General features: G+C 33.8%; 1 protein-coding gene across 9 annotated transcripts in view; it reads left to right on the top strand.

The window, feature by feature from the left end:
• GRIK2 (glutamate ionotropic receptor kainate type subunit 2) overlaps positions 1-17,732 on the top strand; it is a 422,385-nt gene that overhangs the window by 255,977 nt on the left and 148,676 nt on the right. For all 9 annotated transcript variants that reach the window (XR_003991913.1, XM_032920016.1, XM_030489997.2 and 6 more), the window contains one exon: positions 3,112-3,318. Coding sequence is in view for 8 of the 9 variants with exons in the window: in XM_032920016.1 (XP_032775907.1) it covers positions 3,112-3,318 (207 nt within the window). In the remaining variant the exon portion in view is untranslated. The remainder of the gene's footprint in view (positions 1-3,111; positions 3,319-17,732) is intronic.

Below are 17,732 nucleotides of genomic sequence, written 5' to 3'. Positions count from 1 at the left end.
TTTCATCTCTCTCATTATTCCCAATGCCCTTTATCTTTTTTCTTTATTTCCATGTTCTAAGTGTTTCTGTATGTATAAACTTCATTTGGGTAATTTCTTACTATTGAGCTGGTCAAAGGTTTGCTGCAAAGTTGGTAAATTCCACGCATCAAGAGTAAGCTTAATCAGAAGCAAGATTAATTTGTGAAGTGTTGTTTTTAAATTGCAATAACTCCCTTTGGTTGCTCTTATTTCAAGACAAGCGTAATTGATAAAAATACATGGTAGAACCAATTTTCTGTAGCCAAAGTTAATTCAGAATAAGCAGGTTTTCTGGAAAGGACTCTGCATGAGGATTTTTTCAAGAATCTTTTTCTTGGAGCACCTGTGTATAGGCAGTACTTATTCAGTGGCTTTTGCTGCAAGCTACTCGTGTCATTCCAAGCAATAATGAAAATGCTAAAGGGAAGGTTTTGTTGTTTGTTTGTTTTTCACTCTAGGGAAATGTGTCTAGTTGAAGGACTATTAGTTTCAGCTGAAAATGCTTAGAAGATCTTAAAGAACATTTTGTAAATGTTTTGAAAGCAAGTCTGACCGACTTGTTTTGTGATGTGGTCTAATGATTTTTAAGGGTCATGTTTTCAGGACCTGAAGCATAAAATTAAATTGTGAATAAAGTTAAAATAAATATTTTAATATCTACCAATCATTCAGTTTAAATAATCTGTCTACCTTATCAATGATGATTGTCATAGTAAAATATTTTGGTGGAAGTAATAATCCACCAAGAAGCAATGGTCATCCATATGTTTAATACATAGACAATTTCCTGAGAGTGTATATGGTAACCAGTTTTACATTAGTACATACTATAAATTTAAAACTTGAACACATGTAGTAGATCCTTTGCATGGACTTGCGCAGAATAAATGAATGCCTTGTTCAGTATTTGGAATGTGTGTTGCATATTACCAGAGGAAAAAGAAAACTAGAGAAAACTTTGGGATTAATGAGAGCTATTACAGATGATTGCTAATTGTACTGTATTTTTTGCTTTGGCATTTATGTATTTGTCCCTGCATAAGTTTTATGTTTATGTTTGTTATGCATAAGTTTATGTTTTTTTTGTTTTGCTTTCTTTTCTCTTTTGTGCTCTTCACATTTTAAGCTACATTTCACTTCCTCTCTACTTTCTTTTAAGAGTTTCTGTTCATTGAAGAACTCATGTTTGTCTTGTTATTTTTCTACGCTTTCTGTGTTTTGTCTTGGCACAGCTTCTGTTTGGCCAGTATTGTACTTTCATTAAGGAATTCTGATTTCACCTGAAAAATTTTTTTCTTATAGTTGTTAAATGTGAGCTATTTCATGACAATCATCTGAGTTTATTAACAACTGATTTTGTACATAGTTTTTGTTCTCTCGCTGTCTCTGCTAATCAAGAATTATTCAACAATCCTTGTAATTTAAATTGCTTTCAACTTCATGTTTCATTTAGATCTTTGTTCTTGTCAGTACTACATCTAGAAGAGCTCCCCTGGAGTAATTTCTATTGTTTGAAAAGTTTCTGTCAAAACATCCTATTGTTTCTCTGGACAATTTATTTCATGTTACATTCCTTGTTAGTTGTATGAAGATCAGTGGTATGCTTTTTAAAAATATGGCTGTATCCTTATTAATTCCAACAGAAGTAAAAATAGAATCTCGGCAGAGTCTTGATTCAGTAGTTTGCTTTATTTAGGAAAAAAAAAAATAAGAGGCAACAGGAGAATTAATGTATTCTGGATACACTTTTTTTAAAAAAGTAAGAGATCTTCCTGCTCTCTCCTTTGCATTTTGAGTAAGATTTTACGTGCTAAAGTTCCAGATTCATGCCAATATAATGCTTAAATCATGGGACACCTCAAGACACATGTTTACATCTGGAATGCTGACAAATGCTTATTAAAGCTGTAAGATGCCTGTAGAATGAAGTGCTTTAACTCCAATGAGTGCTGATGTGTAGGTTTAGGGCTCTATGAATTTTGTTAAATTACCCTGAATCAATGAATAATCAATGAATCAATGAATAATCATTGAATCTGATTATTCATTGAGACTTATATTTGGTGCAGTAATTGCATCTACTGTCATTTGTCTTACCTTACTTGATGCGTATTTTTTTTATTATTCTAAAAAATGAAGAAAACATGTCTAACACCTGACCAAAGACTGAGCTGTGTATTTCACTTATCAAATAAAACTTGAATGTTGGTGCCATATTGTAGTGGAAAATGATACCATTTGTTTTTTGTCTTTTTGTCTATTTTTCATTCGCGGAAGACTATCCTATACCGACAAACAGATGTAAAAATCCTACCTTTTGCTAAATGTTTCTTCCCATAATTATGAATACTTTGACAGTTATTTTAATTTGTTTGAAGACCACTATATGCAAAAGAGTCACATTGTAATTTAAACTAAATATAAGAAGATGTTTAAAGTAAATAAATTAAGTTTTTGTGGAATGTATGTCATGGAATTTGCTTTTTGAGTTAACTTTTTCCTGGTTTTGCTGCAGTCTTGCAAATGGCAGCCTATAACTTGGGGCAACAGAACAGCAGGGACTTTCACTGAGTTTTGCCTTCTCGTGTAGGTTTTCTACACTTTACCTGGCAAAGCACTGAGAAAACAGTTAAAATACTTGTGTAAAGAAAAGTGTAAAACATAATGCTTAAAACATTTGATGTTTAGGGTCTGAATTAATTTGTTTCAGTTGCCAAAGAACACTGTTTCTGAATTTTAAGAGGTTTACAATGTCCATACAAACAATGCATTTGATTTTAATGTATAATGTAATTTGTTATGAAGCACATTTAAATTTAGTTTTATATGTATTCCTTGAAAATATGTCTATACTGTTTCAGTGTCATTTTTTTCCAAATAAAAATGAGAAAGATGGTCTTCTGACTAACTTCAGTTTGAAGATAAATAAAGACTTCAGACAGTCTTAACCAAAAGCTAAAAGGATTCTACTTTGAATTTTAGTTCTTTGTACAGGGAATGCTATCATGACAGTGTACTATAGATTAAAAAGAAAAGTATAATGAGTATTCACAGCACTCATTATCCATTCTGTCTTTTTAATTTTTATAGGAAGAGCCATATGTTATGTTCAAGAAGTCTGACAAACCCTTGTACGGAAATGATCGATTTGAAGGTTATTGCATTGATCTCCTCAGGGAGCTGTCTACTATCCTTGGATTTTCCTATGAGATTAGACTGGTGGAGGATGGAAAATACGGAGCCCAGGAAGATGCCAGTGGACAGTGGAATGGAATGGTTCGTGAACTAATTGATCATGTAAGTTAACTTTTGAAACCTTCTATTATCAATTTGGATTCCAATTCTATCTATACATTTTGTGAAAATTTTATGATAATGCCATTTGAACAGTACTGTTTTGGAATATGCAGCTGTTTAAAGAAGTAATGCTAGTAGATTCACATCAATGATTTCTTTAGTGTAGAATTTGCTTGTTAAACAAAGACTGTTTTGCATCTCTGTTTTGCCTATAGGCAGTGTTTGTTTCTACCAAACTGGTCTAGCTCTTCCATGGCATATGCCTTAGTCAAAATATGGAATAGATAGTATTCAGAATTTATTTCTGAGAACAAATATATGAGTTTTTATGACAAAACCTGCACCTTTTTTAATCAATAGAAGCCAGACTTCCTCTTCTGCTAGTGGATCTGAGACTTACTCATAGAGAAATTTCTGCAGGGAGTGTTAATACAAATTATTTGATATACAGCACAAAGAGGAATGTTTTTCTTGAAATATTATCAATAAAGTGCAAGCAGATCTCAACATATACCGAAGCAGCAAATTAATGTAATGTGTGTCAAAACAGACACCATTACAATTACTTGTAAATGAGTAAAGCAGGCATTACTTCCTGTCCTTCAAAGCATATGTTCCCAGTTGGTTATGCCAGTTAAATTCAGTTTCTTAGAAACATTTTAGTAAATTTGAAAATTATACCATTGTTCCTTTTTGCATTTGGGCAAATTGCTTCAAATAGAGACGTTTGGTCAAAGAGAGATAAAACATATTCTGCACATCACTGTCAGATGGGAAGAAGGGGAGACACTTTTATAGCTAATTCAAGTGAAACCTCCTAATAGTGACAGAAACTGCATGAATAGCTGAAATAAAAATATTCACTAATCTTGTTTCAATTTGCTGTAAGATTTCAGCATATGGTGAGAACATGTGCTAATCAAAATATTCATATTTACTAGGAGGGTTATTATCTTCTTGCTTTTCTAGTAAATAATAATCTGGTATTGCTGTTGCAACAGATGTTGATTATGCCTAGCTTCACACTTTTAAGATGACAGCATGGGAGTATTGTATTTACATTGTCTTTAAATGTGTGTATGTATTATACCTCATACACATACATAGAAATCAAGCATATTTAGCTAGACTCTCTATCCATCTCTATCCATGCATATTTGCACACATGTATAAATGTATAGGAATTCATTGCTATTAGATTTGATGGCTGTTAAATACCATCATCATCTGGAACTAATTTTCAATTATTGGGTTGGATATTGTGGAAGTATTTCTTTTATAATTCTTCAGAAGCAAAGAAAAATCACATTTTGATACGCTTTTCTTATTCAGACCTAAAGCTTTCTTGCACAAGCACTAGTATGGCTTCCTAAGCTTTTCACAGAGATAATCTTGAATAAAATGCATTTGAAGAAGTTGCAGCAGTTAAGTATGTGGAACTGGAACTTTTTGAATCCTTTCCTCTTGATAAGGCAGGCATGTGTTCCTTTTCCCCATAGATAGCATATAACTAAACTTAGATTAAAATTTATTTTGCCTTTTGAAATGATGTTTACTTAGGTGTGATAAAAGGTTATATACTGTGCTATTGCATAATGAAAGATGTAATCTAACTTCTTAACTGGGATCATAACTTTTACTAATCTCAATTTCTCAATTTTGAAGCTTTTTCTTTAAAATTTTTTCTGGTTTTATCTAGTCTTATTTTGTAAACTACTTTAATAAATGCAATTTATTTGTGCATCTGTGCCCTTTATTTGCATGCATGTTATTGGTATATTTTATTAGCAAGTCACACTTCAGATGACAATAATTTAGAAAATTCCAGATACACAGTTACCACATTTGATATTTTTATATGGTTAAAACTTCACATGGCCCAGTTAGCTTAGCTTTTCAGTCTTTATTTTCCATTATTTTTTAAAGCATTTTGTATAAAGTGATTTAACAGACTCAATTCCTTTTTCTTTTGAAAAGGTAAAATGATTCTGTTTACATTTTTCAACCTGAGATTCTAATTAAAATAGGCTACAGAATAAAGACAAAGTTGCTGTAGTACTTAAATCTATTTGAAAAATATTTTTAGAACTTATTTTATTTTGATCTGCTTGTTATATTCCAACTGTTGGTCACGTAAGTTCAGAAAGAAAGGATACTATGCTGTAGTATATAACTTTACAAAGGTAGTTTGTAGCATTTGCAATTCAAGAATAAATAAAATGCATAATTTTGGTATACTATTAGTGTAGAAAGGAAGATGCACAATTTATATAAAGATGAAAGTACCAGATAGAATTTAAATTTTTAAATAAACTGTTTGAATCTCTGCTTAGTAACTTTAAATAATTGCTTGGGCTCAAAAGTGTAAGTGAAATTAAGGTAATGTTATCTGAATAGATCCCAAACGATCATGTCAGTCTCAGGCTTGAAATTCTATACTGTGAACGAAGACTGAAGCCTTTACTTCAGGCTCTGTGTGTTTTCAATCTCTTTCCCTACAGTTTACTCGCATTTCTTCTTTCTTTCACTGTTTTACTCAGTGTTCGCCTTATGCCATCATTATGACATTGGTCTCCAAACAATGACTAGTTTCCTTCTGATTAAATGATAGATACTTAAAAATGAGTTCAGTGATTCCTTCACTTTAACAACTGAATGATAATGAATTCTTGTTGGAAAAGACAGTAGTGTCTCTAGCTACAAATCAAAAAGAAATATTCACAACAGCTATAGATGAGATTTCCTCATGGAAATTCAATTTAATTTCTTCAGTTAAGCAGCTTAATTTATTTGCTACAATTTTCATTCAACATTTTACCTTCATCTCTAGTTAATTCAAGATAAGGGTGTTAGATATTTGGCGGTGAGCTAAAATTCAGGTACCTCCATCCTTTAGGGATTCATTCTTCAAAAAGTATTCTTTATACTGACTTGCTGCCTTTGGTTCAAGAACTTTATTCAATCATAGATTTATTGAATTGGTTTTGAACTGAATGATAAATTTTGTAGATTTCAGGTTGTTCTGTGGTGATAAAAGTTCATATGGCACTGTATTATATTGTGTGAGGTATATAGTGTGAGTGTGTAAATTATGTTGCCCTATAGCTAGCAGATACTAAAAGAAAAAAAAAATATAATTTTGCTTTTTTTTGTTGAACATTCTAATCCAAAATTACTTCAAAACATTCTTATCATTGGATTCTAAAAAAGAATTAAAAATTTACTGGTTTGTACTTTACCAGAGATATAAATGAAAATGAAAAATCCACTGGGAAGTAATTTGTTATTATTATTATATACCATTAAAACTAACATTTTTTTCTTCTTGTTCTTTGTTTGAATGAATCTTTTTGTTTGAATCTCTTTCAGCAAAAAGCTTATGTAATAAAAATAGACTTTAAGGCTTGCATATCTTATATGATTCATAAATAATTATAGAAAAGGTTTGATTTTTAGATCATGACTGCTCTTTTATTATATGTAAGGATTAAGCTTTTCTCTGTGCCTCAGAAGACTAGGATTTTCAGCTTGGAGGAATTTAAGAATTAGGTAGTTGAACAATTGGAAAGCAGTACTTAAGTTGAATTAACTTTAGACATAACTTTGTATTTCACTTCAGTATCTTTTGAATTTACAAAAATCAATATTTTACCAATAAATGCTTACATACAAAATGTTTATATTTATAGAAATAGTAGTGGCCTTTTATCCTCTCAACTGAATAGTTTCAGATGTTTATATAACCAGTTTAAAATGTTTTTGGAGACATCTTCTTCCAATAACTTGTTACTTTTATTTCCCCCTCCCCAGTTTAAGGTCCTTATGGTCTAGAAGGACTAGAGCCAAGCTCTTTGTATTACTGTGTAGAAGTAAAAAAAGCTTCCAATACGCAATAAGCTTGTAGAAGTAAACAAAGCTTCCAATAAGGAAAGTTGCTTCCTTTCTGGAAGGAAAAATCTGTATGAGTAAAGGAATTTCAGTTTCTTCCAGCTTTTTCTTTTCTCTTCCTTTCCTTTTCAAATTTAATTTCATCATGTTGTTTGGACTCTTTTTCCTTCATACTTAGAGCAAGTCTTGCCCTATAGAGCCTCATAAGGAAGGGCTAAGGAGCTTCTCTTGCCTCTTCTTTTCAAGGTTAGATACAGTTTTTCCTCCATGTAATTTTCAAGCAAAAGGTCAGAATAAAATGCAGGACAGTTTAGCCATGCCTCTTTCATTAATCAAAATTTCAGAAAATTTGACAGTAACAGGAGTTAGAGACTCTTTAGAAGAAAGAAAGATCAAGTATTGTCTTTTGCACTAATGTTGTATGTGCTGGATAATTAAGCCTGTGTTCTACTGGTGCTTTTTAGAGCAACATATCTGCTTTATGGCTTCTTCATTATATTAGTGAGAACACTGGTCCGATGTCAATATATTCAAAGTCATGCACCTAACTCTTACTGATTTTTTTTTTGTAAGTGATGCTCCTAGATTATAGACACTCATATTCTACTACTTATTGAACACTATTGTTAGTTCATTGTCAAAATATTTTTACATAGAGGATCACTGGATTGTAACACCTTAATTAACAATAATATTTTATATCAGATAGAATGCTATCACCTCCTCCTTTCTGTATTTCTAGAATAACTTAGTTGTTTTTTGGAAGACTCTTTAGATTTTTGCTAAGGGCTGCTGTGCTAGTCATCATCAGGCTCAAATAATACAGATGTTTCACAGGACAATCTAGCTGGTAAACCAGAGGCAGAACATCAGTAGTGACTTCAGAAATGTGTTTTGCCTTACTTCTCTGTATTTGGAAAATTCAGTACTTTGGCACAGTGGTTTATCTCTCTTCTTTTGTGGACGATATTTAGGACTGTGAGCTGTCATTCATTTAATATTTCTTTTAAAAATCTAGATGTAATAGTTTAAACAGATATATCAACTAAGCAAGCATTAAAAAAAGGAAAATGCTTGAAATATAAGACAAGTGGAAATTCAAAAAAAGATTCTCCAGAAAATGCCTTTATATATGACATTTGAGTGCACTGCTGAGAAGTTAAACTTGTACTGATAGAAAAATAGTAAACTAGTATTCTAAGATCTTACTTATGAATTGCAAGAAGGGTTTCAAACTATTTAGGTCTTCAGTTTAGAACATTCTCCTGTATTGGAGAAAGGTCTGAAGAACGATCTGGGGAACTACAGGCCTGTCAGCCTGACCTTGGTGCTGGGGAAGGTTATTGAGCAGATTGCCTTGAGGGCAATCATGCAGCACGTGATTTTAAAATTAGCACGCATTTATGAAAGGCAGGTCCTGCTTGACTAACTTGAACTCTTTCTATGACAGGTAGAGGAAGGAAAGGCTGTGGATGATGTCTACCTAGAGTTTAGTAAAGCTTTTGACACTGTTTCCCATAGAATTCTGCTAGAGAAACTGGTTGCTCACGGCTTGAACAGGCACACGATTCGCTAGCTAAAAACAACTGGCTGGATGGCCAAGCCCAAAGAGTGGTGGTAAACAGAGTTAAATCCAGTTAGCGGCCAGTCACAAGTGGTGTTCCCCAGGGCTCACTACTTGGGCCAGTTCTGTTAATCTTTGTCAGTGATCTGGACAAGTCGATTGAGTGCAGCCTCCTTAATTTTGCAACTACCAAGTTGGGCAGGAATGTTGATCTGCTGGAGGGTAGGAAGGCTCTACAGAGGGATCTGGACAGGCTGTATTGATGGGCCAAAGTCAATTTTACAAGGTTCAACAAGGCTAAATGCCAGGTCTTGCGCTTGGGCCACAACAACCCCATGCAACACTGCAGGCTTGGGGAAGAGTGGCTGGAAAGCTGCCTGGGGGAAACGGAACAGGAGTTGTTAGTTGAAAGCTGTCTGGATGTGAACTGACAGTGTGTCCGAGAAGGCCAATAGCATCCTTGCTTGTATCAGAAATAGTGTGGCCAGCAGGACTAGGGAAGACATCATCCCCTTGCACTCAGCACTGGCAAAACCGCACCTCAAATCCTGTCTTCATTTTGGGGCCCATTACTACAAGAAAGATATTGAGTTGCTGGAGTATGTCCAGAACAGGGCAACAAAGCTGGTGAAGGGTCTAGAGCGCAAGTCTTACACAGTGGCTAAGGGAACTGGAGTTGTTTAGTCTGGAGAAAAGGAGGCTGTCAGGAGTTCTTATCGCTCTCTACAATAACCTTGAAAGGAGGTTGTAACAAGGTGGGTGTCAAGCTTTTCTCCCAAGTGACAAGTGACAGGACAAGAGGAAATGGCCTCAAGTTGTGCCAGGGGAGATTTAGACTGGATCTTAGGAAAAATGTCTTCACTGAAATATTTGTCAAGCACTGGAACAGACTGCCCAGGGAAGTGGTGGAGTCACCATCCCTGGAGGTATTTAATAGATGTGTAGATGTGGAACTTAGGGACATGGTTTAGTGATGGCAGTTACCATGTAACCAAGTAGTTTGACAGTTGGACTCCATGATCTTTCCAACCTAAATGATCCTATGATTTGATGTTGTAAGTGCTTTAGTTCCATATCACTATTTCTGTTTGAACCATGACAGTATCATTAAAACTCCTTGATACTATCTTTTTGTTTTCTGCAGAACCTGCTAGTAAAAATTATCCAAATTTCAGCACAGAATTTGACTCTGAAATGAATCCTAAAATAGTTTGGGTTTGTTCCCCAGTTAAGAGAATGTACTGACTGTAGCTGATGTTATCAAAAACATTTTTTCATTATAAATTTTTTTTGCAGGTATTTTTCAAAAAATTAATAAGTAAATTTCTCTTTGAAATTTGTTGTTCCGGGTTTGGTGCTCTATAGAAAAAAGGATACAAAATCTATTCAACATTTTATTTAAAAGAGGTGGTGATAAAATTAGAACTTTAGGATCAGATGTTGAGTTTAGGATCACATGTTAATTTCCAGTCAATTTAGGGTCTTAGCAATTTTCCTTTTGAAGAAGTAGGGTAAAGAATTGTTGTTGTCATGAAATATTTTGAGTTCAAGAAAATAAAAACACTCTAGGGCACTGTTTTTTAATCAGCTATTTTAGAAATAATTCTTCCCCTGCTATTATATCATATCAATGGTGAGATACCAGGCAATGATATGCATATTTTACATTTTTTCCTCTACTTGAATAAACAAGAAGACTTTTGTTAGAGGAAAAAAAAAAGTTAATTTCATTTTGATGCCGTTCTGTCTTTGTTCTCCATACTTTTATTATTGTTAAGCTCCTTAGAACAGATAATACTCACAGTATATTGAAATATATTATAACATGTCAAGCACCGCAAAATAATTGTTGACTGTATTGTTAACTCTTTTCTTGTCTGAAAAAAATACCACACCAAAACCCCTAAACCCACAGAAACTCAGCACTACTTCGTTTGCTTTATGTTTTTCACAAAGATACCTGCATCTGCATGCATAGAAAGGGAACTGGGTGCATGTAATTGTAGTATTTGATTCGGTAGCACTTTAAAGTTTAGTTCTTAAAGTTTGGTTTTACAAAAATGTGTTTCTCCATTCTTGAGGTGGTAAAACTTTCTTTATTATAAGCATATAAGTTGCTGATATATTTTATATTTCTTGTTTTTGCAGGACTTTTTTTCTTTTAATATATTAGCTACAGAAAACTGAAGTACAATATACAGGTGAACCAGTTTAAAGAAGAGATCTTACTTTTTTTACACATAATTTTTATATTGAAATTTACAATTGATCATTAATATTGAGAAAAAAAGAAAATGTTTCCTATTCTGTTTTCCTTTAAAAGGAAGCTTTGTTGTGTGCATATGTAGGAGGGTTTGGGTTTTTTTCCCTTTAAATGATATTATTATAAAGCCCTTGTAATCCTAGGCGCATTTTCTTTATTCGGAGAAGTGGTATCTGACTTGTGTTCATTAACGTATTAATAGATACGATTTTGATGACCGTCTTCTCTGCATGTCAAATTGTTTGCTGAGATAATTAGCATTATGGCAATCTTGTTAATTTTGACTCATTAAAAAAAAAGCTTATCCATGAAAAGCATGGAATTTGAGAGGGTAGACAGCGTGATAATTTTATGAAACAAGGGCAGTTCATGTAATAGATGTGTAAAGTAATTTTTGTCAATGCCTACATTTGCTCTCAGTGTTATTACATGAACAAGGGACTAATAATTGCAGATATTCTCAAAAAGAATGGAGGGTTTTTATATTAACTCCTTCAGGTACATTTTTAGAATCTACTGGACATCTAACATCAGGCCTCATAAAATCAAATTAATCTAGAGTATGGTTTCACAGATTAGAATTTTGTACCTCAGAGGGGATACAGGCTGTGAGAGGCTAAGTTTAGGATCAAAATGCTTAAATGAAAGTTTTGACAAAAGGTGCTTGTTGGGGCACTATCTACATAGGCTTCTGTTTTAGCCAAGAGAGACCTAGTGAAAACAATCACACCAGACCCAAGAGATAAATGTGACTTATCTTTTAAAGCTGTGTCCAATGGAATAATTCAGGTTAGATGCTCTATGATATCAAGCACATCTGCATAAGGCAGCAGATTGTGACAGAGGACATCTGTCCTATTCTAAAGCAGCACATTTGAGGACAGGTTGCCTATCCAAGGTATCTCTTCTGCAGTAGACATATTAAGGAACAGAAAACACTTTTCTAGAATATGGTCAGAGGGATTGCTCTTTAGACTCCATCATCTGTATTGATTAGACTTTCACTGGCTGTGATGGAAGCTTAAACTGCTATGGATTAAGCCAGTAGCCCACACATAAGCGTTGGGTGCTACTTGAGCTTCCTTAAGCTGTCCAAGACACCCGTGTAGTGCTGGCAGATCTAAAACCTATGGGAGATCCTTTCATTGTTGCAACAGCAACTAGAGGCATGGGGATACCTGAGAGCATGTCACAAGCTCTAATCCAATTCAGAAAAGAGCCTGGAATAAGAACCCGGGCATCTGTCTTTCGGTGTTATCTCACACTTAGGTTCTTCTTGAAGCAATTTTTAGGTTACAACCTGTTGTTACAAAATTATCTTTGTAATGCACTTGCTACAGTATTCATTGAGTGTTCATCTTCCTTTTTTTTTTAATTACAGTCAGTAAATTACTCTCTCAAAAAAGTATACTAAGACTTTTCCAAAGGCCAGTCGTTGTTTGTGCAAGTAAACATAGCTTTTTTCTCACAGAATTATGCTATTTTCCAATTATTTGGTTTCATTATCACTGTCATCTATCATGTTTGTATTAGCAGCTGGAAAAAATAAGGATTACCATGAGAAATTAAATGTGATAAACAACTGTGTGAGAACCTTTATCCATTAAGACAGAAAATAGTAATTTTTCTACCAGTGCCTTCATGACAAGTTTGTATATGTGTGTGTGTTCTTAAGTTTTCTGTATCTTTAAATAGCTGTCTGGATAGAACTCATCTTTCATCTCTTTGTATATCTCGATGAAATATTTTTTTATTAGCTTAATAACACTCAAATTAGGCTTAATAAAACCTAGTTTGTTTGATGGTTTAGTTGTTGTGGTTTGGTTTTTTTCGCGTGTGTCTGTATGTTTTTGTTTTCTTCTGTTTTTTAAATTATTTCTCTTGATGGGACAGTTTATGTGATGCAGAATAATACTCATCAACACAAATTATATTCACAGACAAAAGGGTATTTTTCATTTCTTACAGCAAGAAATATTCAGGCTATTCAGGCTAAGGGAAATAAGTAAGAAAGTGGAGAGAAAATGTAAATACTACTCTTTGCGGTGCAAAAGATTAAGTGTTACACAGATCTTTAAAGAATAATAGTAAGGATCAAGTGATCATGTGAATGTAGAAGGTAATGTGACAGGCTTCTAAACTTATGACAAGAGAATTACTCTGGGACTCACTCCCCTTCTAGTGAGACTTGCACCCACTAATGCACCACGAGTTCTGGTAGGACTCAAATTGGCTTCTCTTCTAGTGGGACTCAAACCCATTAGTGTGCTTTTGTTTCTAGTGGGGCTCAAACCCATACTTGTGCTTTGGCATTCTACCATTGACCTAGGAGAGAGACACAGAATGAAGTCTAGAATTACAAACGATTTTTTCTTAAGCAGCGATCATATAATGCCTCAGCCTAATGTTTAGGGACCTAATGCTAGGGGTAGGATAATCAGTTACCACTGTTTGTGTAATTAGTGCATGCTCATCCCATGCAGGATCGGTGTGTACTTGCCCCATGCAGGTGGCTAATTCATCTTCGTGGTTCTAAACCTGTGCAGGTGGAGTGGTTTTGGATGGGATTCTGGTGAGCTGCAGTTCTGAGAACCTTGAGTTCATCACTGGGCTTGGGTGAGAGTACTTTCCCATTGTCTGAGAGCCTTTCTTCGCAATCCACTGATGTTGGTTCTTTACACTTCACATCTAATTTTTGAAATGAGGTGGAAAGTGTTCATGACCCCTTCAGAGGAAGGGCTTCAAGGTCCAGAAGTAAGGCTAAGGAAAACTTGTTTGGAAAACAAATGAAATTTTATGTGAAAATTCATTAAATAAATTTTATGACAGGGAAACATTTTATGTCCTTAATACACTGAGGAAATCTTAGCTCAATATACAAGATATAATAGTAGATACTAAATTCCAAGCTCTCAGAAAGTACTCCTTGGGTTTTAGTTTGAATGAATATCATTGAGAGGAAGGTGCTCAGTTCAGCAGAAGCTGTAACATTTTACATGTCTTTGAATAGTTTTCATCTGCAGAATCCATAAATCTATCTTTATTTTGGAGTTTCCAATTCTTCTTTGCTCATAGATTTCATTACAAAAATGTCCTGTTCAGCTATAAAGCTTTCACACTTTTTATAATTGCTCCCTGTATGAGTTTACATGCGATACATTGAGAAGCTTTGCATTACATAAGTACAATTTAAATTGTTTAATACATAGTGTAGTATACAAAATTTAGGTTAAATTTTTGGCAAGCTATGTGAGATTTTTTTTTTTTCAGAACGTAGGTTTAAGCTAGCATCTGCAACTGAATCTAAAGTGACACATGATGAAAATTTTAGTAATGCTAAACTTTTTCTATATATAACATAAGTTTGAACTCCGATCCTTCTGGGCGATGGTGTTTTAAAGGTCAACACTCCATAAACCACATAGTGTCTAGGCAAGTTTGCTGTTAAAGTATAGTTGTTTCTTGAGCCAGTCACTCTGGTGAATATAGATAGATGGTAGGTTGAATGCCTACTGATTTCTGCTGAAGTATTTTTTTTATTTTTCTAGTTACTTGGCATTTTATTATAGAATCATAGAATAGTAAGGGTTGGAAAGGACCTTAAGATCATCTAGTTCTAACCCCTCTGCCATGGGCAGGGACACCTTGCCCTAAAGCATTATCTACCCTCTTAAAAAAAAAAAGACACAATTTTTTCTGTACTCTTTTCTATGTGATTAAAATACTACAGTTTCTATTTCTTTTTTTTTATCCTAATCTGTTTGCATTTTCAGCTTTCTTATGTTTTGTTTATAATTTATCTCTTTCATGATTTATCTGTTTAGCCATTTGAAGGCCATCTGTTCTGAGTGCATTTTTATTTCTTGGTATTTACCTTACAAATTCAGCATTCTGTGCTGAACTATTCTTTTTTGAGTTTCCAGTAATCATTATTGGTTACATTTGTTAACTTACGCTGGCAGTTTTCCAGCACAACCCTCTATTTAAACAAGCTACTAATTTACATTTTTTAATATTTAAAAATAGTATTCCAACTCCTTCAGTTATTCTGTGTCATAATATACTATCAGTGATTCTGTTAAGGGACTTTAATGGTTTCTTCAGGCACGTTTACTGGTTTAAATATTCATATTATCTTCCAGTTATTATTTGCATGCTTTCTTTTCCTCATTAAAGTAGTATTTCATTTCTGTGTGAAATCTGTCCTGAGGTCTATAGGATAATTTATTATGATAATTTGTAATATGTCAGAAAATATCACTTGTGCTTTTTGCGCATTCCAGTCTAATTCCTAATTCATTAATCTACAACTTCCAGTGCTCTGACCTTTTATTTCCAATGTCATTTGTTCCAAGCTGAATAAGCAGCAGCAGGTGTCTCCTGACAAGCAACTAACCATGTGTCTTTTGTTGCTTAAGCTTCTGCTTTTCATTTCAAACAATATATTCCTAGACTTACAGAAGCTCTTTGCAAATTCTTATCTTGCATGTCTGAATTTATCAATGTAATTCACTCAAATATGCCATACTATGGATGCTTTTTTTTTTTTTTTGTTTGCTTTAAGATGAAAGATCAAAGAGATGGTCTTCCACATAACCATAGAAGAATTAGCAATAACAGTTTTACTACAACTTCAAATGATCAGCCAAAAATCAGTCTCTGTACTCACAAGTTGACTCTTAATTTACATGTCTACTTAGTTACTCTCTAATAAAGGCTCTATACGATATTCCCATGGAAAAATGTACAACTCCAAGTAAGCGTTATGCAGAAAATAAAGTTCAGAGAGAGCACAGCAGAAAGTATTGCAGAAAGTCATGAAAAGATGACAGCGAAATCTAAAACCTCAATAATCTGAAATGTCAAACAAATCCTAAACCATAGGTTTAGGTCAAGTGTGCAAAATATGTATTCAGTGAGAAACATAGCAGAAGTGCATATATGAATTCCCTATTAAATTGCCAGCAAAGGATTTGTTACTGATTTTAAGTACAGGACAGTCTGAAGATGTAGTTTTCAACAAAAGAACAGTTGAGAGTGAGCAATTATTTTCCAAAAAACTTCCAAACCATCTGCATTTAGTAAAGGAAGAACCAGTAATATTTCTAATATTGCAGTAAGACATACAGAATAATAATGTATACACTTTTTCTTAATAGTCATAAATGCTATTTCATGATCTTTTGAGCTGATCACATCCTATGTGTCCCAAAAAAACTGGATGAAAAATTTTATGTCCATTTTCAGTTATTTTACACCAGAAGTAGTAGGAGACTTTGACAATAGGATTTTCCTAATAAATGCTCTGAGATGTGTGGATTTTATTTATTTCTTTTTTGTTTGTTTGATGATCTGTACTTAGAGGGATGTGTATCTGACATTTCTTGAGACTAGGGGTAAATGAATATTGCCTTCTTCTTCACTTAACTATGGTATGTCTAACTAATGTATTTTACAGTTAGGATATTATGGTTTTCTAATTTTAATTATCACAATTTTAACTAATGAACCTTCTTTTAAAAACCCTCTTCTGTTCATATGTGAAAATACCCTTCTTCTTTTTTCCATTTCTGTTTTTTCTCTTTTTCATTCTACCAGTCTTACTGAATCCTATCAGTGAATTGCAGAAGAATCTAACTTCCTTGGAGATAAAACTCAGGAATTACACTAAATTACAAGCCAGGATCCTTCATGATAATAGCATGTTTTGCTGTGTAGAACTGTTAGTTTATAATTTCTTTTCCTTGCCTTGACCATTTTCCTACTTGTCCACATCCATAAATAGGATGTTTGGCCACTTCCCTATCCTATCCCCCACTCCCACCCCCACCCCCACCCCCGCTTTTTTTTTTTTTTTTTTTGGCTATGGTCAATCGTAGGTTCACAAATTACAAGTTTCTGGAAATGGTTTTCATATCAAATGTTCCTTGAGAAATTACTGCCAAAAGAATGCTAGCACTGGGACAAATCAAATGTGAATTAGGGACCAAATATTTCAGAGGCTGGGTTAAATAATTAGTATCTAAGAATTAACACAGAACACGTTTTAAATCTAACCAGTATAATCCCCATTTATACTTACTAGCAATTTGGACATGCCTAGCTAATATCAGTTATGTAAAATGATTAAGTTCCAGTTACAGATAAAAACTGCACAGTGAATAATTGGAACTCATTTTCACTGCGCTGCCAGTGAAGTGAATCATAGCCTATTGAGGCAGTGGTATGAAGTTTTTCAAATGAAACTCCAAAAGATAACTCTTTAGCTCAAGCATTATCTATGTTTACAGCAATGATTAGGAACTGATTGGGTTCAGTACTAGGGCTGTATTCACAAAGGAGTTATGTTTTTCATATCATACAGTTATCTGATCTTTACAATCAGTTTTGTTGCTATAATGATCATAGAATCATAGAATGGTTTGGGTTGGAAAGGACTTTTAAGATCATCTGGTTCTAATCCCCCACCACGGGCAGGAAACCTTCCACTAGATCAGGTTGCTTAAAGTCCCATCTAAGCTGGCCTCAAACACTCCCAGGCATGGGGTATTCCTGGAAAACTGATGAAACAACTTCTCTATTCAAATACGTGCTTTTTTTCCAAGGAGGAAATTTTGCAATTTTATTTTGCGTGTCAAATCTTGATTTTTAGATCTTATCACTAATTTGTTCATTCAGTCTTTTCTACAATATCTATAC

Source organism: Strigops habroptila, chromosome 6 (assembly GCF_004027225.2).
Source record: "Strigops habroptila isolate Jane chromosome 6, bStrHab1.2.pri, whole genome shotgun sequence".
Lineage (NCBI taxonomy): Eukaryota > Metazoa > Chordata > Aves > Psittaciformes > Psittacidae > Strigops > Strigops habroptila.
The sequence above is the reverse complement of the archived record's forward strand: the minus strand, read 5'-3'. Positions and strand labels throughout refer to the sequence as shown.